Source organism: Brugia malayi (assembly GCF_000002995.4).
Source record: "Brugia malayi strain FR3 genome assembly, contig: Bm_v4_Chr4_scaffold_001, whole genome shotgun sequence".
Classification (NCBI taxonomy): Eukaryota; Metazoa; Nematoda; class Chromadorea; order Rhabditida; family Onchocercidae; genus Brugia; species Brugia malayi.
The window spans coordinates 1,225,863-1,253,089 of record NW_025062478.1 but is presented as its reverse complement, the minus strand read 5'-3'; the positions used below and the strand labels follow the sequence as shown (position 1 = coordinate 1,253,089).

Here is a 27,227-nt window from a genome sequence, read left to right as displayed (position 1 = left end):
TGACATAAAAATGATAAGAAAAACAGTTTACTCTTTATTTACCATAAAAATTTAAATCAAAAAATTTTTAAATTAATATATTCAAATATCTAACAATGCATTATTCAACTGAAAAAAAAAAAAAAAACAAGCTATACAATAATAATATTTTAACAAATCTAATAAAGCAAATAAAGAAGTTAGTAAAGCGGAACACTAATAAGTTCAAAAATAAACTTTAAAATTTCAATATGAAAATGGTGTAAATTGCATTTTTCGATAGCTTTCCTTTTCTTTCTTTTACTGCTGCATTTTTTAAAATTTCGATATGTAAAATATTTGAACAACGATTCAACAGTTAATTATTACTAAATTATTAGTTCTTAATTAATAACTTTATTTAAAAAAAGACATTTAAAGGAAGACAAATAAATTTTTACTTTTATTATCCACTAATCAACTAATCCAATTGCATTGTTTTCGTAACTGAAAAGAGAAACTTAGCATTATTAATTGAAAAAATTGTTAAAAGATCTATCTTATCGATAAAATCAACACAAGCCATATTTTCTAGGATATTATCAATACCAGTTTTACTTAATTAAGACTATCAAATTAAGATATTGAAACTTTCAACGATTATAAAACCTGGCAATTTCCCTTTACCTAATAACAATTAATAATTATATGTAGCTTGGGAATCCCAACGAGGTATTAAATATGAATAAAATTAATTAAACTTTTCATACTTACAACATCAAGGAGATTACTAAGTATTGCATGAGCAAATAAAAATAGGTAAGAATATTATAAAATAATATTAATTTTTAAATTAAAAACAAAAAACTATACAAATATTGAATTAAAAGAAATGAATCAACTTAAATGTCAAACAATTTAATCAAAGCTTACACAAACATTCTTAAGATTAGGATCAATTTTTCTTTCAATTAATTTTGTTTGAATTAATCAACTATGTTAAGATTTATTATCAGATATAAATTTCAAAGAAATTAATTCAATTCATAATGCACATTTAAATATAAGTTTACACAGCTATAGTTATTGATTAATGATTTGCTTGAATATATTTAAAAAAGAAAAAAAAAAAGCATAGAAAAACAGAAAATAAAAGAAGAAAAAGGAAAGGAAATTATTCACTTAAATGGATCCTTTTCTCATACATTTTAAGCACTTTGCTTATCGCTTTTTTCAAAGTATAAAGAACGCAAAATAAATTTTTTTTTTCTTCTTGGACCTTTGATGATACATAAAAATGCTATTATCAGATCTTTCTTTTTATTCTTATTTCCCTCTTTTTTTTTTACTGATGAAACATTTAAGAAGATTTTTTTAATCATTAAGAAAAGATAGATTATCCATCTCAATTTTCAGTCAGAAAACTGCTAATACTATCTGTTCTTACAAAAATTTAATTCGTTATACATTTTTTGATCATCAATTTCTAATACGCTCATTTATAACAAATCTCGAAATCTATGACCATTTCTTTCATATTTGTTATCTTTTGTTTGAAACTTCATAAATAAATATATAATGAAATAAATCTTACAATTTATTTACCCTTTTCGTAAAAATTCAAAAATATACATTAAAAAATACATCTTGCAAATTCCCTGTTTCAAGATTCGAGTCCACTTTAATAATTACATTAGTCTAAACAAATAGAGATGAATTTTGAAAAATTTTACCCGATCATCACTTGTATCTCCATAAGTTGAGAAATTCAATACTTGAATGCTTTCTTTTGTATTTTCACATTACACATTCGTATCAGATTTCTCGTTGTAGGTAGATTCTAGATACCTATAAAAAGAAAATGTAGAATAATTTTGTCCAAAAGTCATAGTTAATTAGAAATACTAATAACCTCTAATTAACCTACGAGAAATCGACATGTTTCTTATGATAACCAAAATACTAAGAAAAAAAAAAAACAACTTTAGCTAATATAAATAAATATTAAGAAAATTATCGAATGTAATTGATAAATTCTATTCAAAAATTTATACTTTTTCTTCCAATATCTTTTTCTTTTATATTAAAATACATTAAAACCAAGAAAAGAGTACCAGATGTACAATCTTTGTAGTATCAAAATGACTATTACGCCGCCAATAGTGAAATATAATAACGAATTATCCGAATTATTTGCTAATCGTACATAAAAATCACTGCTGATGAATTCTCGAGCTGACATACCAAAATTTGTCATGAAATTGTTCCTTTTTGTCTCAACTTCATAAAGATTTAATTTTTCCGGCCGCTGAAAAACAAAAAAAAAAAAGAAAAAAAAAACTATATCTATATTACTTACTTACACAAAAATAGTTTAAATTAAACCAACTTCTTCTCTTTGACATTCCCAATTTTTAGCTAATTATTTTACTTATAATGTCAGCTAGTTTAGTTAATATTAAAATTTAGTTATTTTTGTTAATACTAAAATGTTAATTTGTATTATGAAAATGATTTTTACTTTATTGAAACGCTTCAAACGTTCAATTCCCATCATTTGATCATATTGTTTCCTTCGTGCTGAACGTCGCAAAATGTCATAAGCAGTTTTCAATTGCATGAACTGTTCGGTAACATCTGGCGCATATTTATCTACTGATCGTATCATTTCTGGATTGAAATCTTTGCCATCTGGATGCAGCTAATAACAATGAAATAATTCTTATTTTCTGTATAAGGTAATTTTTTTATTTAAAAAAAACTTCGAAATTTTTGAGCAAATTTTTTCAAACATTGTTTATTTAATTAAACATATAGTTTGTAGAACATAGCAGTAATTAAATGATTGAATTGAAACAATCAAATAATCAATCATTTGGTTGATATTATGGCTCGCATACAACGTAATCAATTGAACAATAGTAACTGCTATAAGAAAAAAACTGAACAAATTTTGTGCAAAATTTTTCTTTTCGTAAAAGTTTATTTGAAAAAAAAAAAACAGAAATGTTACTGCAAAATTGAAAAATATCTTTCATATATATCCTATTCCCATATATTTTAAGATTTAATCTAACAAATTTCATATCATATATAACAAGAAGAAATACTCTGTGATAAAATTAACTCTTCTAGAATTAAGGAAAAAAAATGATGGATGTTTATAGAGTTTCTATAAATCATTTTTCGTTATTGCTTGCAAAATGGAAAAAGAAAACACAAAACTTACTTGTTGAGATTTTTTAACAAAAGCATTCTTTATTTCCTCATCTGTTGCATCATATGGAATATCCAACACGTCGTAGTGATTTCGTTTCATGAAAAACAGAGGTAGAGAGAGGGAAAAAAATGGATGCACTAGAGTTAATGTACAAAAACAATAATTAGTGAAATTTTAAACAAAACCTCTATTTAAAATCTCTCTTAAAAGATTTATCATTATGTAATAAAAAAAATATACCAACCTTGGGATATAAGATGCAAATCCTATTTTTTGAATAACGGTACTGAATGCTAAATCATTCAAATGTAAATAAGATTTCGTGAAATTTAAGGAATAAACAAATCTCCAACCCATTACTTCGAAAATCAATTCAACTTAATTTGGTAAGAGCTTCTGAAAGTAAGCTTTATTTATTTAGATAATTTTCATTTCTGATTTCATATTGAGCTGACTGAAAAATATCTCAAAATTGCAGTAAATTGTCCCCCGGAAAAAAAACGGTTACAATGGATGATACTGTTTAATAAACTTTTATTTTCTTAAACATGCAATAAATATAAATATTTCACAATAAACAAATAAAAACAATGAATGAATTTAAATCAAATTCTAAGTGCATATGCCACTGACAATGCTCTTTGTATCTCAAATAAAAACATAATTTCTTTGGCAACACTACAAATACAACATGTGTAAGCATATAAATTAGAATGGAAAATTAAAGAGACAAACAGAAAAAATCGTCTCAAAAATTTAACACTTAATTCAATCCAATGATTATTTGGTATTCAGAAACTAGAAAGAGTAGTTAACTAGAAAGACGGATAAGAATAAATGACAGATCCTACTTTTAAGAATAAAAACACTTTATCGAAAACAGAAATACCTTTATTGAACACAAAAATACCTTTATCGAAAACAAAAATACTTTTACTGAAAACAAAACAAAAAATAATGAGCAACATAATTTAAAATACCCGTCACTACTAATACTACTACTGTTACAGTGAAATGCCTAACAACGGCTTTCATTGTCAATCAAACCTTTTCGACCAGTATTCAACAATAAACTTGATTCGGGAACTATCTTACTCTTAATTTTTGTAATATCCATTGGAGTACCATACTCTGAATCTAATTCAATTTCCATTTGTCGCTTTTCACGTCCTTCGTTTACTGATGCATCCAAGTATGGAATTTTCTTTGGAGTGGAAAATTTTTGTTCCATAAAATAACCAACTGCACCAATTACCACCACAAATGGCATAACAAGTATTTTTGAATATCTGGCTAAAATAATGCAATTAGAATAAGTAAATAAAAGAATCAATGAATCATCCCTACAGTTCTAATCATTATTAAGAATAAAGATGTATTGATAATAAATGATGCATCACTTCTATTAATTTTTGTAATCAATCACAAACTTAATTTCGATCATATCTCTATTATACTTCACAAAACATAACTTTAAATGATGTATATACGTTTCACCACTAAATTATCATATTACGTCTTAGAAATATTGAATGTTAAGTTCAACTTTTCATTTCAGCGTAACAACGATCAAATTTCTTTACTAAAACAAAGCTATTTATATAAAGGAAAAGTTAAATGAATGTAAATTATGGAAGTAAAGTGAAATTGAAAAGTAAAAGTAAACTTTGGATGAAAGCGTTACTTATCAATATTTAATATGTTATCAAGATAATGTTTAATTCTTGTTAGAATCTAAATTTCCAGAAATATGTAAAGAATATAAACGAGTAAACAAACCGATAAAAACTTGCCACATTTTCAATGAAATGCTATATCGTAATGTCCTGGAAGAAATAATATGTAAGATTATAAGAAATTTGATAATTTGAAATTATTAAACATAATCGCTAATATAGATATTACTGAGAATACACTTTGACACATATGCTATTTGCAATAATACAACCAAATTTATTAATAATAATGTGAGTTAATGTTAATCTAATTTAACATATAATTTATTTCTTGATCTATGCTAACACAAATAATTTAAATATACTTAAAAGCTAATGCTAACGTAATTTAATACATAATTTCTTGACGCTATGCTAACACATAAATAATTTAAATATACGTAAAGGCTCACATTACTTCATTTCTATTAAATATATTTTCATTTTTAATATCTACCGCAACTCGCAACTAAACCCACCGAGCAATTTTGTCTTCTTAAAGCATTTGCTACAGTTTAATCTTCAATTGCTACTGTTGGCGGTGGTTGTATGTATGTTTTGAGAGTTTCCAATGTTAGACGGATTTGAATTAAATTGAAAATGCATCTATGTTAGGATGAATCCATTAGCTTTTGATTGTTTATTCTAGCAAAAGGACAATTCTGATTTCAAATTCAAAAATTAACTTTGTAAATTTTTATTAACATTGTAAAATCGTCTGCCTTATAGAAGAATATGTCAAATAAACTTATAACTTGAAATTTTTGCTGCTGTCATATTTATCACTTACTCATTCTGATAGATGAATTTCAGTTGTAAAGTTCAAAAAAAAAAAAAAAAAAACTATCTAAAGATTTAGGAACTGTTATTGTTACCAAAGAAAGAAACTATTCATTCACTCAGCTATCTTATTCTTGTAAGAAAAATAATTTTTTATCTTGCATGCAGTTTAAAATTTAACAAAAACTATGAAAATTAAGGACAGGTAGTAGTGATGGATCAATTTAGCATAAAAGATTCAAATTTTGATGATCGCAGAGAATTTGACAAAATTTTGAAAACAATGTTTTAACACATCCAAGCTTATGTCATTTAATAATAGTTTTTTAAACTAAGAAACATCATTTCATCTGATGTTAAAATCAGCAAATTTCATTTTAAAAAATATGGAACAGATTAGTATTTATAAAAACCTTTATACTATCCGCTATTTTATACGAATCTAAATTATAGTTTATCTTTGCCACTAATCTTCAATTTCCGGAATGCTTCCGCATCGCTTTCTAAATGATCAATGCTATTTTATACTTTTCAGGATAAAAGTTCATCGTTCTCCTAAGACTGAATCTGTCACCATCTGTTGCAATAGAAATACTTCAAAGAAGACCAATAACGACAAAATTCGTTGAAACAATATTTCAGTTTGGGATACACGCAAATGGTTTCGTCTTTTTTCTTTTTTTTTTTCGTTAAATATTAAATTATTTAGTTTTATTTTTAATATAATAAGTATATATTATTTCTTTAGTATAAGTGTAATAGATGTGATAAATTTAGAATTTACCAGTGAAAAGTATAATCCTTTTTTTTTCTCGAAATTTTGTTAGGTATTATAAGATAAAATTTAGTTATTATCCTAGAATGTATGTAAAAAGCTGAAAGCTATTTCGAGGAGAAAAAAAATGTATTTAAGAATTATATACTACTACCTTGCATCCAAGATGACTTCCTGTTCTGTCCTCTTTTGTAATAAAATTTATGTTAACCTTTTCTAGCCATAGGTTTGCAGCAAGCGCTGGTAGATTCGTTTGTTAAGTTAAGCAATCATTATTTTTTCAATTCTTTGAACTTTATGATAAGGTGCATCGAGTCTTATCATTGTCAACTGTCATATCTTTTTTTTTTGATATTTTTAAATTCTTGTAATATCGTAGTACTTTTTTTTTAAAAAATCTTTATATCGTAATATTTTTAATTATCACTGTTATTGTATAACATATTGCTCAATTTTTTTTCTTCTCTTTACTTGATTTTTTAAATATTTTCATAATAAGCTTAATGTTTATATTGTGCAAAATGGTGCATTTTTTTCTGAATAAATCATTTACACTGATAGTTTAATAAGGAGTGTGAACGCCAATAATCGTTAATACTTGCGTAATACTACGTCAATATACGTCAAAATCTACGTTAATACGTTGACTTCAATAAAGTTTAATACTTACGTTACTCTTTACATATGTCAAATGGCATATTAATGTATTTTTACTGTTTTATAAGACTTTTCCGAAATATCACTCAAATTAGTCACTGCTATTTATCCATTAGGTAATAATTTGATTCGCCCAAATAATTATCGCTGATAATCAGTAGCGGTTATCATTGTTAATCGGTGTTAATTGATAAGCACTTATTTAATTTCTCCAACTTAATTGTCCTTATCCACTCTTATGCAATAATTGTTGCTAATTTTATTAACAGTTATTCAAATTGATGCATAATGTTTATTGAAATTGTTTTGATAAAAAAAAAAAAATTATTTATTATTTTGATGTTTGTTCAAAAAACTGATTGAACCACTCACTTCAATTTGTTGAGATGAAAAAAAAAAAAAAAAAAAAAAGAAAATGATATAATATTTATTGCGTTTAACTATCAACTTATCAATGGCAAGCTTTATTTCTTGATGTTTCATCTCTCGCTTTAAAATTATCACTTTAAAAAATTATCTTAATTTGGTTATCTTACAAATTGCAATTTGCTAAATATTTTATAGTGTTGATAAAATTCATAATTTGCATTATTTTATGATAATTATCATGCGAATACATATGAATGTATCACTAAGTTAAATTTAACAAGATATTTTCAGCCAAAAATTCTGCACATATTCGATTTCAAATTTAAAAATTGTTGAATTTTAAATAACTCCTTTTTTTTTTCCTCTTTCTCTCTCTCAGATCAAATACTAAAATTTTAATTGAACGTTGAATTTAAATTCAATTCTTCACGATACATTTCATCTAAAATATCCTTAAATTTATCTTTCAATTTTACTCGAATAATCTTTAAGGTTGGTGTTAGTAATCCAGCTTCAATTGTGAATTCATCCTCCAACAAATGTATATTTCTAATTTGTTCAATACCACTCAAACCTTTACTGCTACCAAATTCTCGTAGCTTAATGAGAAAGTATCGTCGTACATTTTGATCACAAAGATATTCCATCACTGATAATTTCGATATTTTTGTGAAATTTCCAAACTTAAACTATGAAAAGTAGAATTTTTTGAAATTCAAATTTAAAATTTATGTGGAAAGATTGATTTTCATTTTCTATTCAAATTATTTATTTAATAGAATAGAGAAATTTTATTTAATTGGCGCATGTGGTTAATAAATAATCTATAGAGGTATGCAAAAAAAAAGAAAAAATTTCAGAAATTTTTTCGAAAAAAAATTCAAAAAATTTTCAAAAATTTACCTTCTTGTTTGATTTGTCAATATCAGCGCGAAGTTTGTCAACATCAACAACAGCAATAGCTATTAAATATGCATGAATTGTTGAGCCATGAACGAAAATCTGAAATGAAAATTATTCCATCACTTTAAACTAAATTTTTAAATTATTTTTGAATTCTATTGCTGCAAATTTCACTCTAACAATTGAGCATTTTCAATTAAACTATAAAAAAATCTTTCTGAAAAAATTTCAAACATTTTAAAAATTGTTAAAATTTATAAATAATTGTGCTACATTAAACAAAATCATTTATAAGAAACAGAAACAAAGAAAAAAAAAAACTTATAGAAATTTTATAAAAAAAAAAAATTTTTTTTCCAAAAATTCTATTAAATTGTTTTCTTTTTTTCTCATCTTTTTCAGATTTACCTGTTTCACCAAAGGATGTTGCAAGTAAACATTTTCAATTTGTTCAGGTGATACAAAATCAGCTTGTGCTAATTTGAATAAATTATTTTTTCGATCAATAATACGCAATGAACCATTAGGTAACCACATTCCAATATCACCGGTATGTAACCAACCCTAAATTGAAAAAATTATTTTAAAAAAAAAGAAAGAAAAAATAAATTCGACACATTTTTTTTTTTTGATGAAATCAATTATGTGTTTATAAAAAAAGTAAAACTTTATTTCTTACTATTGATGAAATACTTCAAATTTTATTAATTGCGAAATATGATAATTTTTTTTTTTTTTACTTAAATTTTCCGAGAATTTTAAGTTTTCCGTTTAACCTCTTCATCTACTGTTTGTGATGTAAGTTCCGGATCGTTAAAATAACCATCCATAATACCGGCACCACGAAAACATACTTCGCCGGTATTTTGTTCTGCACTATATCCCATTTCTTTTACGTCCACTAATTTCACCTAATATTGATGATAACAACTTTTATATTTTCATTGAGAAATATTATAAATTTAAATTATCATTTCATATTTGAAATGGTTATTTGCATTTAAAAAAAAAAAACAAATGAGAATATTTTATATGAAATTAAGAAATTGACCTGGGCCCAAACTGCTGGTCCACCAACATGTCCACTAATTGTATCAAATGGTAATGATATAGTACCAGCTGCTGAACATTCTGTTTGGCCATAACTAGGAAAAAAAATTTGCATATTTTGAAAGAATTATAATTTTAAATCGTTTTGATTAAAAAAAATAAAAAGTAAATTTTTAATTTGACCTTTTTTTCTTTTCTCATTTAGTTAATTTGAAATTGTCCATCAAATTTTTAATGTATTTAAAACATTTTTGAATATGAATGAGTAATTTTTTGGTATGCATTAAATTCCTAACAAATTTTGATTAAATTTTTACTTAAATTGAAAGATAAATTCCTCACTTACCCTTCAATTAATAAACAACCGTAAACAACCCGTGAAAAATTCATCACATCGGTGGAAATTGGCGCACCACCAGATGTAATTAAGCGCAATTGACCGCCAAATAGAGCTCGAGTTTTTTTGAAAACTGTTTTATCCCAGAATGTGTTGAAATGAAGTCGTCCTTTGGCTAATTGTCGTAATTTCCACTAAATATTTCTATTTAACAAACTTGTTTAATTTAAATCCCTTAGATAATTCATTAAGTAGCTTAAATTCGTAAATAATTCATTAAATAAATTTCAAATTGATCCATTATTTGAACAAAGGTGATATCTGTTATAGTTATTAAATATTCTGAAATAATCAAATTAAAAAAGTTTCGGAAGAATATTTATTAACTTTTTGCTAATATTTCTTTTAAAAAAAATTTTTTAAATGATTTGCTTACCTTTTTCACTCTTTGTTCTTTGTTTGATTTTAAATAATATTTGAAAAAAAAATTTTTTCAAGTTCTAAATGGTAACTTTTTGAGTATTTATTAAATTTTCAATGTTTATCATTCAAAAATTTTTTTTTAACTTTTTAATTCACTCAAAATAATTAGTTAATGAAGCATATACTTTTAATGCTATGTAAAAGATAAATCGTTTTATAATATTCTGCTTTCTTATATTCTCTATCACCATATCATGATAACGATTCAATAATCGTGGTACGAATGCTGCAATTGTTGGTTGTAATAATTTCATATCATGAATTAATCGCTTTGGATCACCACCAAATATACCAATTCGACCACCAATATAAATAATAAATGCCTAAATTAATTAATTAATTACTTTTTATTAACCTTATTAATAAATTTCATTTATCAATGATATATTTCAAAAATTTCATTCATAACTTTAAATTTTATTAATAAATCACACTTCAATCATAACTTTAAAATTTGTTAATAAATTATACTTTTTTTTCAAAAATTTTAATACTATTTCAAAAGTTTAAAAGTTTTATTAGCAGCAAAAAAATTAAAACTAAGATTGAAAGAAGAAAAATAAAATAAAATAAAGAAATTTGTTGACTTGAAGTAACTGCTCATAAACATGTGCAAGTGATAAAAATGATAAGTAAACATCATTATGATCAAAAATGATATCATGAGGCGGTAAACATAATTGAACATATAATCCGCTCATTGATACTAATATTGCTCGATGTGACAATTGAACACCTTTTGGAGTATCTAAAGATTAAGCAATATTTGATTTGATAATATTATCGTTACCTGAGTACTATTTAATTTATCTGAGTAATAATATTTTGAGATATTATATCTATTCCTGGTATTTGTTTACTGTGTTGAAATTAATTATAATAATACTACTTATTATTTTATAAAGTATAAGTGAAAAATTAACTTAACTTTTTCTTAATATGTATTCCTGGTATTTATTTACTGTGTGGTACTTAATTATAATAAATAAATATAGTAAAATAGTAATTAACTTAAGTTTTGTTCTTAAATTATATTCAAATAATTATATTAAAATAGTAATAAAAAAAGAAATTTTTTGTAACCTGTAGTACCACTAGTATGACAAATGATATAAATATTTGATGGTGATGGTGGTGTTACAGGTTTTAAATTTGAATTACCAAGTTCTAATAGATAATTCCAATCATAAATCTAAAATTAACAAAATGCATATAAGTGTTTTCTTAAATTATATGCTAAATGTTTAAGTTTTTATAAAGTAACTTACTCAAAACAAAAATTTTATTTTATTTTTTTATTTTTGTTCCAAAAAATGTTTAATTTACATTAAAATTAATTTATTAAAGGTGAATATACCTCAATTTCTGAATGTTTACAAAATTCTCGATCAATTTTCTCTTTTTCATCATTCAAAATAATAATTTTTTTAAGCATTTTAAGCTTTTTTTGTCGTATTTCAGCGACAAATTTATTCGCTCGTTCAATTGTATCACAAAAAATTAGTTCCAATTTGCAACGATCAATAATTGTACTGAAATTTTTTTAATGTTAGTTTTGGTGGCGAAAAACAAGAAAGGAAAATTAGCACAAAAATTTTTAAAATGTTTCAATATGACATAAAAAAATGTCAAATATTTTTGAGGTAAAATTTCTTATTACTTAAATGAAATGTTACATTAAAAGCAATGAAATTAGTCCTATTATTAGCTATAAATTGAGTTAAATTAACTAGAAGAAAATTAATTAGAAGAGTTAGAAAAAAAAAAAAAAACAAGTTACTTAAGCCATATTATAATATTTGTAACAATTTTAGGGCCTAAAAATCATATTTTGTTAATTTTGAATTTTATTTTTTAAAAAAAATAAATTAAAATTACATTTATAAGCAACAACGGCAAAGCTATAACGTAGTAAACAAAGACTATTATTGTTTTTAAGTGATCTTAATCCACTTTGTAACCTTAACACCTCTTAACACCCATAAAATCCCTCCCAATTTTCTTCCTTACAAAGCCATTCATTATAGTTCTTTGTTTGGTATGGCTCGGTTGCGAGGTGTCTAGCTTGCTTATATCTTTAAATGTTTTATAATTTACGTTTATATGTAATGCATTAATTCATTATTGTAATGTCGTATAATTCTTAATGTTAATCTGTGGGTTAATTACCCAAATTTGAGATTTGAATAATAAAGTATTTCACGAAGACTCCCACAGTACACGTACACAGAACGAAACCAGTACAGATTTGAGATTCTACCAGTACTGAGGACAAAGAAGTCAACAATCTGAACTATCAAGAAAGGAAAATTACTTTATTTCGCAAGGAAACAGGGCAGTAAAAAAGAAATACTAAAATTTGTTTTTACAACTATACTAACCATAAAATTTCCATATTATAATTATAATATAATGGTACGAAAACAATAGAATAATTGATTAGAGCATTTTGAGCAATGATATAACGAGCCGAGTTAAGGCCAGCAATACCAACTCGGCTGGCCTCACCTGCATTTATGCCAAGTTCTAGTAAGGCAGAGCCAATCATATGTGATGCATTATATACCTGGAAAATACCTATCATACAAAAAAAAATCAAATTAATATAATTGGTTTTTTATTCATTTATATTTATTCATTATTTATAGACTACTAATTTTTTAAAAAAAAAAAAAAAAAAATCAATAAATTAAATAAACATTATTAATTTTAAATAAAACAAATTAGCATTAAAAATTTTATTTCAGAATAACAGAAAACGAATTCTTTTGTATGATTTGTTATTTTTTATAAATTTTTGATTAAATAAGCATTGTCAATCAAAAAAAAAAAAACAATTTTACCATTAAAAATCTTATTTTAGAATAAAAAAAAAAGGAAAGGATTACAAAGAAGAAAGAACTGAACGATTGTTTTCTTTTATTCTCGAATTAAATAACTATTAACTAATTTATCTGATAATTTAAATCATTTTAATAGTTTCTGTAAAATATTTTTGAAGTTCATCGTTTGTGATAATGAAGAAATGTAAATTATTTGTTCTATTAACTATCACTGCCAAAATTCTTTATTGTTAAATTAGTTAAACAATTAAAATAAATTTTATTAAGTGATAAAAAAGAAAGATAAAAGTTTGAAAAATAAGAAAAAATGAAAACCTCTTTATATGTCATCCATTTATATGTACCATTTCTTGTTTGTTCACCAATAAAATCACCGTTATTTGTTAACCAAATAGCTCGTTGTAATAATTCAAACATTGTTGTTGCACCACCATCCGGTGGATATTGCAATAATGCTATGTTTGATAAATGATAGTTATTATCATTATTATTTATTATTATTGTTGTTGCTATTTATTATTATTGATATTGTTATTGTTATATTGTTATAAATATTATTAATTACTTACTATTATTATTATTGTTATTATTATTACTCTTTTTCTCATTTCACTTTGTAGTTCTTTTTGTTCTCATTTTTTTGAATAAAATATGATAGAAATATAGCTATAATGAAATAAAACGATCATTTGATCATACAAATTAAAAAAAAAAGAAAAAAAAATGAATGTAACTTCTGATTATATTTATATTCAATTAACAAATCAATTGGTAAAATTTAATTTTAAATAACGAAAGTATCAGTTATAAATATTGGAAAATTTTATAATGCAACACTGAATATATAATTTATTTTAAAAATAACAGTTCTGTGATAAAAATCCATCAGAATGTGTATGTTATTTGAATAATTTAAAAGTGATTTTTTTTTTACGAAATGAAAAATTAAGCAATTTTAAATATTTTTGAATAATTTGGAAGTGATATTTACAAAATGCAAAAAAAAAAAAAAAAAAATGGGCAATTTTAAAATAACAATTGATTAAAAGAGCAAATGAAACGAAAAAACGCATGTTGAAATGAAATAATAAATTAAGTCATTCCTTTATTAATTTTTATTATTATTACTATAGTCATTATTGCTATTATCACATTATTATTATTATTATTATTATTATTATTATTATTATATCATCATTATCATTATCATTATTTTTATAACAATTACCCGCGTTCAATATCAACGAAGTTATTTGTGCCAAATTAAACAATTTCTAGTAATTTACTTCACATGTTGAAATGAAATAAAAAATTAAACTATTCTTTCATTTAAAACCATTAATTTTCGCTTCATTTGCTGTTTTAATGAATCGTTATTTTAAAATTGCTTAATTTTTTTTTATTTTGTAAATATCATTTCTAAATTATTCGAACTTACAATTTATATTCCGATGGATCATATTTATCACAGAATTGTTATTTGTAAAATAAATTATATATTCAATGTTGCATTAAAAAAATTTCTAATATTTATAACTGATACTTTCGTTATTTAAAATTAAACTTTACCAATTGATTTGTTAATTGAATATAAATACAATCAGAAGTTATATTCATTTTTTCATTATAACAATATTTCTATCATAATTTATTCAAAAAATTGAGAACAAAAAGAAATACAAAATGAAACGAAAAGAGAGAAAAGGATCAATTACAAAAAAAAGAATTACCATTTTCAGGAATTAAAATCGATTCATGAATTTGTTCCGGACCGGTAATTATTCGTGAATATGCAGAAAAGTGCGGAAATTTTGCTGATATTTTGCGATAATTAGTAGGCATTTAATTCGATGCAGAAGATCTGTAGTAGCGGAGAGAAATGTCACACACAGTTTAAATTTGTCGCAATTAACGGAAGTATTGAAATTTCTGTTTTGTTTCCGAAACTAAATGTCACATATCATTCTCAACCCACTTCCGTTACTATCACTCTCTGTCTCTCTCTCTCCCTCTCATTCCATTATCACATAATCTTCATTTTATCACTACTCTCTCTTTCTCTCTTTCTCTCTCAGAGTGATTATTTCTATCCTTTGATATCATTTATCAATTATTGCATCCTTTTCATCTTTCCTGCTATAATTGAATGAAAAATTTTTGTTTGTCCTATAAATTATCAAATTGATGAAAAGTTTCACTAATGGAATAATTTTAATTGGTAATCCAATATTTTTATTTAAATTTTTACTAATGAATTGAATTTTTATTAAATGCAAGAATAAATGTTAATCTTTAGTATTTTAATTTTTTTTTAGGATTTAAAATTTTGATTTATAGTTTGTATAATTATTCTTCATAGGATATCACTATTACTACTGTTATCATAGATGTCATTATTATTTATATAGTAATTAACACTACTATTATTATACCAGTTATAACATAATGATAGCGGTAATAAATAATATTGATGGTTGTAATTAAACCATCATTATTATCATTATAATTATTATTATTACTATTATTATTGTCATTATCACCATTATTACTACTATTATCATTATCATTATGTTATCATTATTATTCTCACTATTGTTATTACCATTATTATTAATACTATTGTTATTATCATTATTATTGTTGCTTTTATTATTGCTGTTGCCATTATTGTCATTATTATATTAATATTATTATTTTCGTTGCCATTATTAACCATTAATCGATTATTCAATAATAAATTATTAATTTGCTAACTTTTTGAATGATTTTTTGAATCAAAGAATTTGAATACAATAATATTTCTATTTCTGAATATTATCAATGTTATCATTACAGATTGTAAATAGTATTTTGTTAAAAATCCTACAATTTCATATCACAAATAATATAAACTAAACTGCTAAGTACAGCGCAGTGAACAAATTTCAACTAATATATGCATTATTTTTGTCCTTTTTGATTGTTAAATCATTTCATTTATCATTTGAATAAAACATTTGAATTGATAATGCTTAATGATTGTTATGTATTACTTCAATAATTCATCATAGCAGGAAATTTTTATCAATCATTGATATAATGATATGATAACTACTGATATAGTGATATAATATCTTAATACAGTGATATTTTTGATATAGTGATATGATATTTTTTGTTACATAGTGATATTTTTTGATATAGTGATATGATATTTTGATATAGTGATATAATATTTTTGATACAGTGATATGATATTTTTGATATAGTGATATGATATTTTTGGTATGGGATATGATATCTTTGATATAGTGATATGATATTTTTAATATAGTGATATAATATTTTGATATAGTGATATAATATTTTGATATAGTGATATGATATTTCTAATATAGTGATATGATATTTTGATATGGTGACATGATATTTTTGATATAGTGATATGGTATTTATGATATAGGATATAATATCTTTGATATAGTGATATGATATTTTTTGTTATATAATGATATGACATTTCTAGCAATTGTTGATTTAATAATAATATAACATTTACTAAATGAATTAAAAAACCTTCTTTTTTTCAAATAAATTTTATGCTTACATATTGTAGTGAAGAAAAGAAAAATTCCTGTTAAAAAATTCAAAATATTTTAAAATATAAAATTAAACTATATAATAATTTGAATATTACTGTGATAATTGAAATAATATTTATGCATACATTATACACAACGCAACATATCAAAATAAAAATTTAAAAAGAAAGCAAAACCACATGAAATTATTGTGTTTAATTGGAAAACAATTAAAAAACAAACATTTATTCTATTATTTTACACAAAAAAATATAGGAAAAAAGAGATTAATTAGCTTATCATTTTAATTTTGATCATTTTCAATTCTTAACTAATGATAATATCATCGTTACTTGGTTATAAAATTATTAAAGTTATTATTTTATTATAAAATTATTTGATAATTAAAATGCTAAAATATCACTTTGCATCTAATTTTAACTAATTAAAAATTGTTATTGATAATATGATATGCATGAGAGATAGGTAACTTTTATTATTTCATTATATATTTGATCAATAATTTATAACTATTTCTCTTTCTATCGTTTTTTTTTTTTTTTTTTTTTTTTTCAAATATCAGAATTTTACTAATTAAATTAGCGATCAATAAATGAAATTATTGTTTAATAAAAACTTGCATTATACTATAAATTTTTATAAATTTCGTTTCAAAATTATTTTGCTAAAAAAAAATATTGCCATTTATTAGCAAAAATATAACTTTTTACCCGTACTTTGTGTTGCTTTTTAGCTATACATTATGCTTACTACATAGAACTTTTCAAAAAAAAAAAAAAAAAATTTAAATGAATTCTAATTTAATTAAATTTTTTTTTTCAAACGAAAATAAAAAAAAAAAAAACAGAAAGAAAAGACATTATGAATTTAAAATGACAATAAATAAAGTTTGAAAATGAAATGAAATGACATGAATAGATAGTTTAATGGATAGTTTGATAAATTTACGAAATATTTAAAGATTAAATCACAAACAAAATAATTGATTCAATAAATAAATAATTTTAAATCAAACAATTAAATATGTAACAAAGAAAGCAAAAAAAAAAATTGAAATTTCATTTGTAATAAATGAAATTATCAAATTTAAAATGGAAATTTTAACTAAAATATGCTAAATGAATGGTCTCACAGGATGCTAATTTGACATTATCAGTAAAAGCAAAGACATTTAAAAATAATTAAAGAACAATTCAAAATGACTAGAGAAAAAAAAAAAGCGAATAATTGTTTTATTGATTTTTTGTTTATTTGTTTATTTGTTCGTTTTTTTCTTTTACCGAATATCGTGATTTATTTAATTTATTTTTTAATTATCATTTTTAATTTATCATTTTATCATATTATTTGGCAAAATATTAATATGATGGGAAAAAAAATTTTTTTTTATGCTGAAATTTTAGAAGTATAATTTACTTTTTCAAAAACAACCCAAAAAAAGAAAAAAAAAATGCATAACTTTGAAGCTTTTTTTGACGAAAATTGATTTAAAAAAAAAAAAAAAAAAGTTTTAAAGTTTTAAGTGATCATTTGATTAACTCGTTACCATGAAATTTTGTTAATTATCATAAAAATTAATACTAATTTCAAAAAGCAAAAATTCTAATTATTTTATAATTTACAAAAAAATTAGGTTGAAAATAAAATTTATAGATTAATTTATTTATTTAAAATATAACCATTTATTAATTAATTTATTTATTCATAACAATATTGTTTGAACGTTGTTTGATTAATTAATTATTAGCAGCAAAATGCAAAATGAATCAATCATTCATAAAATGCTGATCAAATGATTATTAATCAAAAGTATTACTAAATTAACTTCTGTCTAAAGCATTAATTAATTAATTAATATACATAAATAAAAATTTTAATGTATAATATTTACTGATATAAATATTATCATATCAATATCAATGCTATGAATTGAAGCCTTCAAGAATATATTTGAGGCAAAACTGAAAAAATTTCCTAAATAAATTTTCCGCTTTATCATTGTAACGATCTTGCAATATTTCACTGATCATAGATAAAAATGGTTCTTCAAGTAATTGAAATTCACTACCATCCATTCCATTTACCTGTAATAAATCACAGGTATAAGTAAAAAAATTCATAATTCAAAAAAAAAAAAAAAAAAGTTTAATAAAATTAATTACACCAAAGAATTTTTTTTTTTTTTTTCATTTTGCATATTTAATTTTTTTATTTAGTATGCAAAAAAAGAAATCATTTTAAGGAAAGTATTAAAAAATAGCAAAATATGCATATATTTTTTTTGTTATATAAAATTGAAATATTTAAAAAAAAAAATAGTTAAAGAAATTCTCTTCTAAAAATAAATCGTAATTTATCAATTGCTAGAAAATTGTAAGATTATTTTAATACATATTTAAATATGTAGCAATTTATTAAATTTACAATAATATTTTAAATTAAAAATTAATAAAAGATAAAAAGTTATTCTAAAGTAAAAATATTTTTCTCAATTATTATCATACATATTTAATAATGGTACTGTTTTGATTATAATTATTGAGAAAATATTTTTGTTATTAATGATAAGATCACAATAATAATTAAAAATATTCAAATTTTAAATTATATTTAAATTTTGTCATATTCAGCCTTATTTTCTCTCATTTTAATTTCATTTTCAGTGCATCTGTGAAATCATTAATTTGTAAAATTTAAAAAAATAAATTTACCTTTGTCCTATGCATTTTACCGACAGCTGTAAGCCGTGAACAAGCATCCGAGACGTCCGCTGGTTTTTCTTCAACGGTTGTTATTACATCATCAAATACCTTTAAGAAGGAAAATTAAATTTACTTTTCTTAAACTTTTTATTTTAACTTTTTTATAAAGAAAATTTTCAAATGCTAAAATTATATTAGCAAATTTTAACCTTTAAATAATTAGCTGCGACTGTTTCAAAACCAGAATCCGCCGTTGCAGCACTCACCGTATTTACGTCAATGTTTTTTAGTTTCGGATATTTTTCCTTATTATCGGGATTTTGCTGTAAGTATCTGTAAGTAAAATATTTATTTATTATTATTATTATTATTATTATTATTATTATTATTACTATTATTAGTAATATTATTATTCCTTTTATTACTCATTATTATGAAGTAAAATATTTATTCATTATTATTTATCAATATTATTATTATTTTTATTAATATTATTATCACTGTTATTATTACTATTACTATTCCTTTTATTACTTATTACTATGAACTAAAATATTTATTATTATTATTAGTATATTCATATTACTATTATTATCACTATTATTACGATTATCATTCCTCTCTCTTACTTGTTACTATCAAGATTTGCATAATTTGATGGACATTCATATTACTAATAATATTAATAATATAATAGCAAAATTTAGATTTTTTTTTTATACTAATATACCCTCAGAATTATGCATGTTTTAATTATTCAATAAATTCTTTGATTAATTTTCTTTTGAAAGATATTTGAGGAAATATTATTGAGGAAAGGAAAAATTTTTCTCTGAAATTAAATGGCATATTTCACTTTTTATGCGTAAACTTTCTCTTTTTTTTTAAAAAAAAATCGTTTTCAATCAGAAATAAAAAAGTGAAAACTTTCACTTTAACAGATTTGCAAGTAAATATCATTGCATTTTTGTTTTAAAATTATTTTAATTAGTTCTAAATCATTGGTAATATATTTTGAAGTGTTATAATATACTTTACAGTACTTCAAAGAGGGTAAATAATAATACCTTTACTCAAATTGAAATACTGAAATAGAGCTTTTTAATTATTTTGCACTATTTCATTTAGAGTTTAGGATAAAAAGGATGTAAATTATTACTTGCAAGTGAGCAAATATTAAATAATAATAATAATAGCTCTATTTGAATTGAAATACTGAAATACAGCTTTTTAATTATTTTACACAATTTTATTTGGAGTCCAGGAAAAGAGATAAATTATTAATTTACTAAAGAAAATTAAATTTGATGATATGAAAAAGTATCCCAAAATAGAAAAAAAGAATTAGTTTTGGTAATTAATTTTCTCAAATTGTTCCGAAAAAAATGCTCAGAAAGTAATGTTTTACTAAAGGAACTCAAAAAATGAATAAATAAATAAGCGAATTATTTATTTAATTTAAATTGAAAATAATATCTATGTGGTTTTAATTACTAAGAAAACTTATAATTTATAAAAAAGACAAGTAAAAAATAAGGATATTTATAAAAAAACATTATGATACTTTTTTGTTATTATAAAAGTAATACAACTAATTTTAAAAAAAAAAAAAAAAATTAGGTAAAATATAGTAGCAAAAGTTATCAATGATAATATTTTAATACTTTACATACTAATAATGTTTGTTGAAAAAAAAATGATAATTTGATAATAATTTAAAAATGATAATATTTTATGATGATAACGATAATATTCTAATGAATAATGATAATACTTTTGAAAAATTTATAAATGATTAATTATCATTTTTATCAAAAATAAAAAAGTTTAAAATTATTTTTTCAAATTAATAATATTTTGCTTTCATAACGATTTATTGTTTGATATAAATTAAATTTAAAATGCTTATTTAATACCATTTAAATAATTTTTAAATGTTTACAAATTTTGCTCAGCAAATATTTTATAAAAAACATTTTGTACTAAAAAATATAGGTTCTAATTAAAAGTGATTGCATGAGTAAATCTATTCAAATAAATTTGAATTTAAATCTAATACAGCAAGTTTTTTAAGTCTTTGTAAAAAAAAAAAATTTAAGATATATATATATATATTATAATAATAATAATAATAATAATATTATTATTATTATTATTATTATTATTATTATTATTATTATTATTATTATTATTATTATTATATATTCTATCATTTATCATAACATTTATTTTTTTCAAAAATTTGTAAACAATTATCGGTAATTTAATATAATTAATTGAAAAAATTAAAATAAAATAAATTTGTTAAAATATTTTAATAATTTATTATTTCATAAAATTTTAGCAACAAACTTAGCAATTATCATTTTGGCGCAATCACGATCATTTCGCCTTACAGTTTTCCAATAATTCTTCAATGTGAATAATTCCCGAAAATTTGGATATGGTAATCGTGGATCAACTTTTTGCTGTTCACCATTTTCAACTCCTGCTTCATTACCGCCACCGCCACCGCCATTACCGCCACCGGCTATATTACGTGATTGAGCCGGTACACTACTTCCCGAACCCATAATTGTTGAGATGTTTTGTTTATGTAACCGATAGTTTTAAGCATCAGTCAAATTTTTGACTTTAAAAAATTTTTCCATTCATTTCAAAATTTTTTGTTTTTTTTCTTCATCAGTAAAGAATTCGCAATATTATTTCGTTTATGTTAGGAATACAGCAAATAAAATAATTATTAATTTTTAATGCTTCAAATATATATTGTCGTCGTATTGTAAGCGTTTAAAATTGAAATAATATTTTTTCTTTTTAAAAAAAAAAAAAAAAAAATAGAATCGTATTAGTTGAAATTGTTAAGATAATCAATTATCAGTTACAGTTAATTAGTTGGATTGAATAGTAAAATAAAAATAAAGCGCAAAAATAAGAATAATCGTTCAATTTTTTTCTTTCTTTCTTTTTTCTCTTCGTTTTTTCGTTTTTTTCCCTCTCTCTCCCTCTCTCACTTTCTGGTTCTAAAATAATATAAAATTTAATAAAAGAATATTTTATAGTCAAATTAATAAATGCTTATTTTGAGTACAAATAAAGAAAGAAACAGTTTTATGAATAAATAATTAATAAAAAAAAAAAAAAAGACAAGGAAAAAAAAAAATATTATTAATTCTACCAAATTTTTCCTCTTTAAATATTCAATTAATTATTAGTAATAAAAATAATTCCAAATTCCATTCATTTAGTCAAAATAGTTTCATCGTATTATTTAGCAAATAATAGCAATAAATGAATAATTGATTACTTGAATTCAATTCAATTCAATTCAGTTAGGAAATAGTAATTACAGTAATAATTAAACAGTAATAAAATAGTACTAGATGTGAAATATTTCGTTTTGAAGAAATTATAAATGAATGAAAAATGATGATTGAGAAGAGAAGTTTTAGGGTTGCAGCCAAGAGTTTATTCTAGCCTAGGCTGTCATGACAACCAAATATATAGATGGCTGTCATTTTGTTCTCATTTTCAATTTCTATCATTTTTAACTTTTTCTCTTCAAAATGCTATTACACGAATAATATGCTTAGCAATGATTGATATTATACATACACAAATATATTTATATATTTCTTTTCTTTTTTCTCTTTTTTTTTTATTCATTAAAATGAGTAAGAGAATATTTCATTTGTTAGTCATTTTTAAATTCTTATTTATTATATTTACTTTTATTATCTTATTATTATTATTATTATTATTATTATTATTGTTCATTATTTATTTGTTTATTCATTTATTTACTTATTCATTATTATATTATTGTTTGTTATTGTTCATTACTATTAATAATCATAATTATTAGTATTATTACTATTATTATTTATTTATTTACTAAGTCATTTGTTTGTCTATCACTATTAATTGTTACTGTTATTACTATCATTTATTTATTTATTCATTATTGTTGTTTATTACTATTCCTACGATTATTATTATTATTATTATTATTATTATTATTAATGTATTGCTGTTACTATTATCATTTATTTACTATTTTATTTGTTTATCTATCATTATTTATTTGTTACTGTTATTACTATCATTTATTTATTTATTTATTTGTTTATTCACTAATTATTATTGTTTGTTATTATTACTACCGTTATTATTATTATTATGATTGATATTATTATTACTATTATTATTTTACCTAATATTATTATAATATTAATATCAGTGTTAATATTAACATTATTATTTGTAATTCTTTTTGTAATATATTTAGTATTAATATTAATTTTGCACTGATAAGAAACGCACAACTTTGTATGAAATATTTAATACTAAAGTTAAAATAAATGGTAAAACGATGAAATGAAATGGATAATTTTGCCCATTTTAATTACTTTCATGTAAAATAATTGAGAAAAAAAAAATTAATTAACTTTTTTTAGAAGGAAGAGCAAATCTAACTTAAAGTTAAATTCCTAATTTATAAAATAATTACTCTCGCATATGGTATAATTTATTTTTGATAATTGTAACTTTTATCAATTAATGAGTTAGAAAATTTAAACAAATGCAAGTATTCCTTTTGCTTTTCTTTATCAGAAAGATTTTCGCTAAAGTTTATAACAAAAAATTAGTTTATTAAAAAAATAGAAAAGCATAATTTTTTATATTATTCATTTTATCATTTAAAAAATGCATCATTTTTGTTCAGATTTAAATTAAAACTTTGGGAATTTACGAAAATTAAGTTTGTTTAGAAAAAAATGCTAAATTATCTTTATTAGTGCTTAATATTTATTCCTTTCCTCGTCTTTTTTTTTTCATAAAATTCCTATGAATGCTTTTTTTAGCATTGTGAATTGTAATTAATGACAAAATTATTATTTAAAAAAAAAAATAATGATGATGATGATAATAATAATAATAATAGTATTTAATAAAAGTGATAGCAATGATAATAAACAATAATAATAATAATAGTATCAATTTAATTATTATCAACAAAAATTAAAAATATCTTTGTGGGAGAAAATGAAAAAGCATCGAAGTACAAACACATAAAACAATTTCTTGGATAATAAATTCAATTAACTTATTCAAATTATTAATATTTGATTTGTGTTGAATATTTCATGCAAATGTATTGGTTAGCAGAAAAGGAAAATAAAACTAAATTTTGAAATAAAAAAATTAAAATATTTTAGCGAAATTTTTCCAAAAATTTTCATCAATAATAATAAATTATTATTTTTCATTATTACTTTTTAATGACTAATTTTAAATGACATTAACAATTATCTAAAATATTAATTGCCCGAATGTGATCATTGTTTTATTATCTTAGCTTACTTATAAAAAATTTAACCCTAATTATTTATAAAAAATTTCTTTTTCAAATGAAATAAACTTTATATTAGTCTATAAATTAATACTTCGTATTTTTTTTTCTTGCAATTGTTACTTAAAAATTTTTAAAAATTTCAAAAAAGAATGAATTGTTTCTTTTTTTTTTTACATTTTAATCATATCTTTTTTTTATTATTTATTACATTGTTATATTCTTTTTTAAAAAAAAATTTCTTAATTTATTAATTAAAATTTTTAATTTAATTAATATTAACAGCAAATTTTGTAAACATCAAAAACAAAAAAAAAAACAAAAAAATTCATTTTTTTTTTTCAAACCTTTGAAGCATTATTGTAGCAGCATTCATTTTTTTACGATCAATTGTTTTCCAGTAATTTTTTAACGTGAAAAAATCACGATACGTCTGTAAGCCAACACGTTTATCAAGTTGCTTGACTGATTCCGGATCAGGTAACGATGATGTAATTTGTTTGTCTTTTTTATTTTTTAATTTTTTGAATACAGCCATTCTGAATGCAAATCACAAATGATTTTAAATAATCCCTGAAAATAGACAATCATAAATCTTTTTTTTTCTCTCTCTCTCTCTCTTTCTCTTTCTCTGTCTCTCTCTCCCTCTTTCTTTTTTTAAATAATCATAAAATATTGTTCAATTAAAATAAAATGACAAAAAAAAAAAAAAGAAAAAGGACAAAAATTATTGATGGAAAAAATAAAATTGCATAAAAATGATAAAAGTAAAATATAATTTTGCTAACAAAATAAATTGCAATTTTTTTTTTCTGAAAAATAAACAAAAAAAAAAAATTTGTTTGTAAATTTATAAATTATAACTTATTATTTTATTATAATTTAAAATTTATTTTTTTTTTTGTTACAATTATTTTTTATCAGTTGAGAAAAAAATGCAAAATAGGAAAAATTTAAACGAAAAAAAATTGTTTGAATGATTTTGTTTATTACTTATTCATTTATTTTTATTAGTTTAATACGATTGTAATATAATAATACACACAAAAAAAAAAGAATTTATTATAACAAAAAAAAAAAAAATTGAAAAAAATTACAAAAAAAAGTTAAAAAAAACTGAAATTAAAAAACTGAAAAAAAAATGATAAATTCATTCTTTTTTGTTTAACAAAATGCAAAAATTATTGATAACATTTCAAATTTTTCTCCAAAAATTTTATTACTAAAAAGTGAAAGCAAAAAATTAATTATAAAATAAATTTAAACAAAAAAAAAGTTTTACTTTTTTTTTTTGTAACACTAAAAATTCTAAATTATTAGCTTAATAGTAAGCATAATTAAATTTGAAGAATGGATAAATCAATGTAGCAAAGTTGTTTATTTCTAAACTTGTTTTGATTTTACTTTAGCTAACAAAGAAAAAAAAAAGGAGAGTGAAATGTTATTAAATCAATAAATCAATAAATTTCATTTTCTAGAAAAATATACCCTACCCAGAAATTACCCATAAAATTATTAAATTTTTTTTTAACAAACATTAAATAAATGAATTTATTAATTTATTGAAATAATTAAAATTTAATGCATTTATTAACAGTGATAAAGAAATGAGAGAGAGAGAGAGAGAGAGAGAGAGAGAGAGGGAGGGAGGAAAAAAAAACATTTTTAAAATACGAAAATTTGCAAAAAAAAAAATAAAAGAGCAAAAATTTCATCGTCATTTTTTTAAATTTCAATGATTCTGAAAAAAAAATTTTTCTTTTTTTAAAAAAAAGAAAAAGAAAAAAGCTTTGTATAAAAGATGCAAATTAAATTTTCTCTTTCAAACTTTCTTTCCTTTTTTTTTTTCCTATCAAAGAAAGAAGAAATAAACGATTGACAAAATTTTTTTTTTTTTTTTCTCTTTTTAATTTTTTATTTTTTATGTTACTTTTCAATATGTTATAGCAATGATTGATGATTGACAAAGCCTAAAAGAAAGAGAAAAATGAAAAAAAAAACGAACAAACAATGCTTTGAATTGATTTTCTTTTCTTTTTTTTTTTCTCTCTCTCTCTCTCTCCAACAATTTATTTATTTTCTATTAAAATCAAAAATGAAAAACGAGAATGAAAGAAAGTGAAAATTTTAATTTAAAAAAAGCATTTGCAATAATTCATTGAATATTAAATAAAAAGTTAAAATATAAATGCAAATAAAAATATAAACTTTAGTAATACTAATCAAAAAAAAATTTTTTTGCTTTAAAATCTATTTAATGAAAGATTTAATTTGCATTTTTTCAAGTTTTAAAAAAAAATTATAATTAAAAAAAATAATATTACAATTCAAAAAAAGAAAAAAGAAAAGCTTTATTGCAACTAATAACTGAGATCTTATAATTGAATTTTAATTTACTTTTACTTCCAATATTTTAATTTAATTTATTTTTTATTCATTTCATTTCATCACTTCCGAATTGTTCCACTCTCTAATTAAATATCATTCATTTATTGTTTAAT

The 27,227-nt window shown here is 21.7% G+C and overlaps 4 protein-coding genes across 4 annotated transcripts; all 4 read right to left on the bottom strand.

The window, feature by feature from the left end:
- Positions 1 to 2,041: 2,041 nt before the first annotated feature.
- Bma-dnj-3 (DnaJ domain containing protein) lies at positions 2,042 to 3,277 on the bottom strand (the record flags this gene model as incomplete). The annotated part of the gene is made up of 3 exons (XM_001891945.2): positions 2,042 to 2,266; positions 2,480 to 2,659; positions 3,188 to 3,277. 3 exons carry the CDS (start codon positions 3,275 to 3,277, stop codon positions 2,042 to 2,044), a joined length of 495 nt encoding a protein of 164 aa, XP_001891980.2.
- Positions 3,278 to 4,196: 919 nt separating this feature from the next.
- Bm8875 (Uncharacterized protein) lies at positions 4,197 to 4,976 on the bottom strand (the record flags this gene model as incomplete). The annotated part of the gene is made up of 2 exons (XM_043081261.1): positions 4,197 to 4,471; positions 4,958 to 4,976. 2 exons carry the CDS (start codon positions 4,974 to 4,976, stop codon positions 4,197 to 4,199), a joined length of 294 nt encoding a protein of 97 aa, XP_042937195.1.
- A 2,893-nt stretch (positions 4,977 to 7,869) lies between these two features.
- Positions 7,870 to 14,932, bottom strand: Bma-acs-3 (Uncharacterized protein; the record flags this gene model as incomplete). Its single annotated transcript, XM_043081260.1, has 13 exons — positions 7,870 to 8,157; positions 8,378 to 8,476; positions 8,786 to 8,941; positions 9,154 to 9,288; positions 9,429 to 9,522; positions 9,774 to 9,958; positions 10,373 to 10,570; positions 10,835 to 10,995; positions 11,331 to 11,439; positions 11,605 to 11,779; positions 12,629 to 12,813; positions 13,406 to 13,545; positions 14,821 to 14,932. The coding sequence occupies 13 exons, from the start codon at positions 14,930 to 14,932 to the stop codon at positions 7,870 to 7,872; spliced, it is 2,037 nt and encodes a 678-aa protein (XP_042937194.1).
- Positions 14,933 to 18,593: 3,661 nt separating this feature from the next.
- Positions 18,594 to 21,946, bottom strand: Bma-glb-25 (Uncharacterized protein; the record flags this gene model as incomplete). The annotated part of the gene is made up of 4 exons (XM_043081259.1): positions 18,594 to 18,755; positions 19,383 to 19,481; positions 19,583 to 19,706; positions 21,726 to 21,946. The coding sequence occupies 4 exons, from the start codon at positions 21,944 to 21,946 to the stop codon at positions 18,594 to 18,596; spliced, it is 606 nt and encodes a 201-aa protein (XP_042937193.1).
- Positions 21,947 to 27,227: the final 5,281 nt, after the last annotated feature.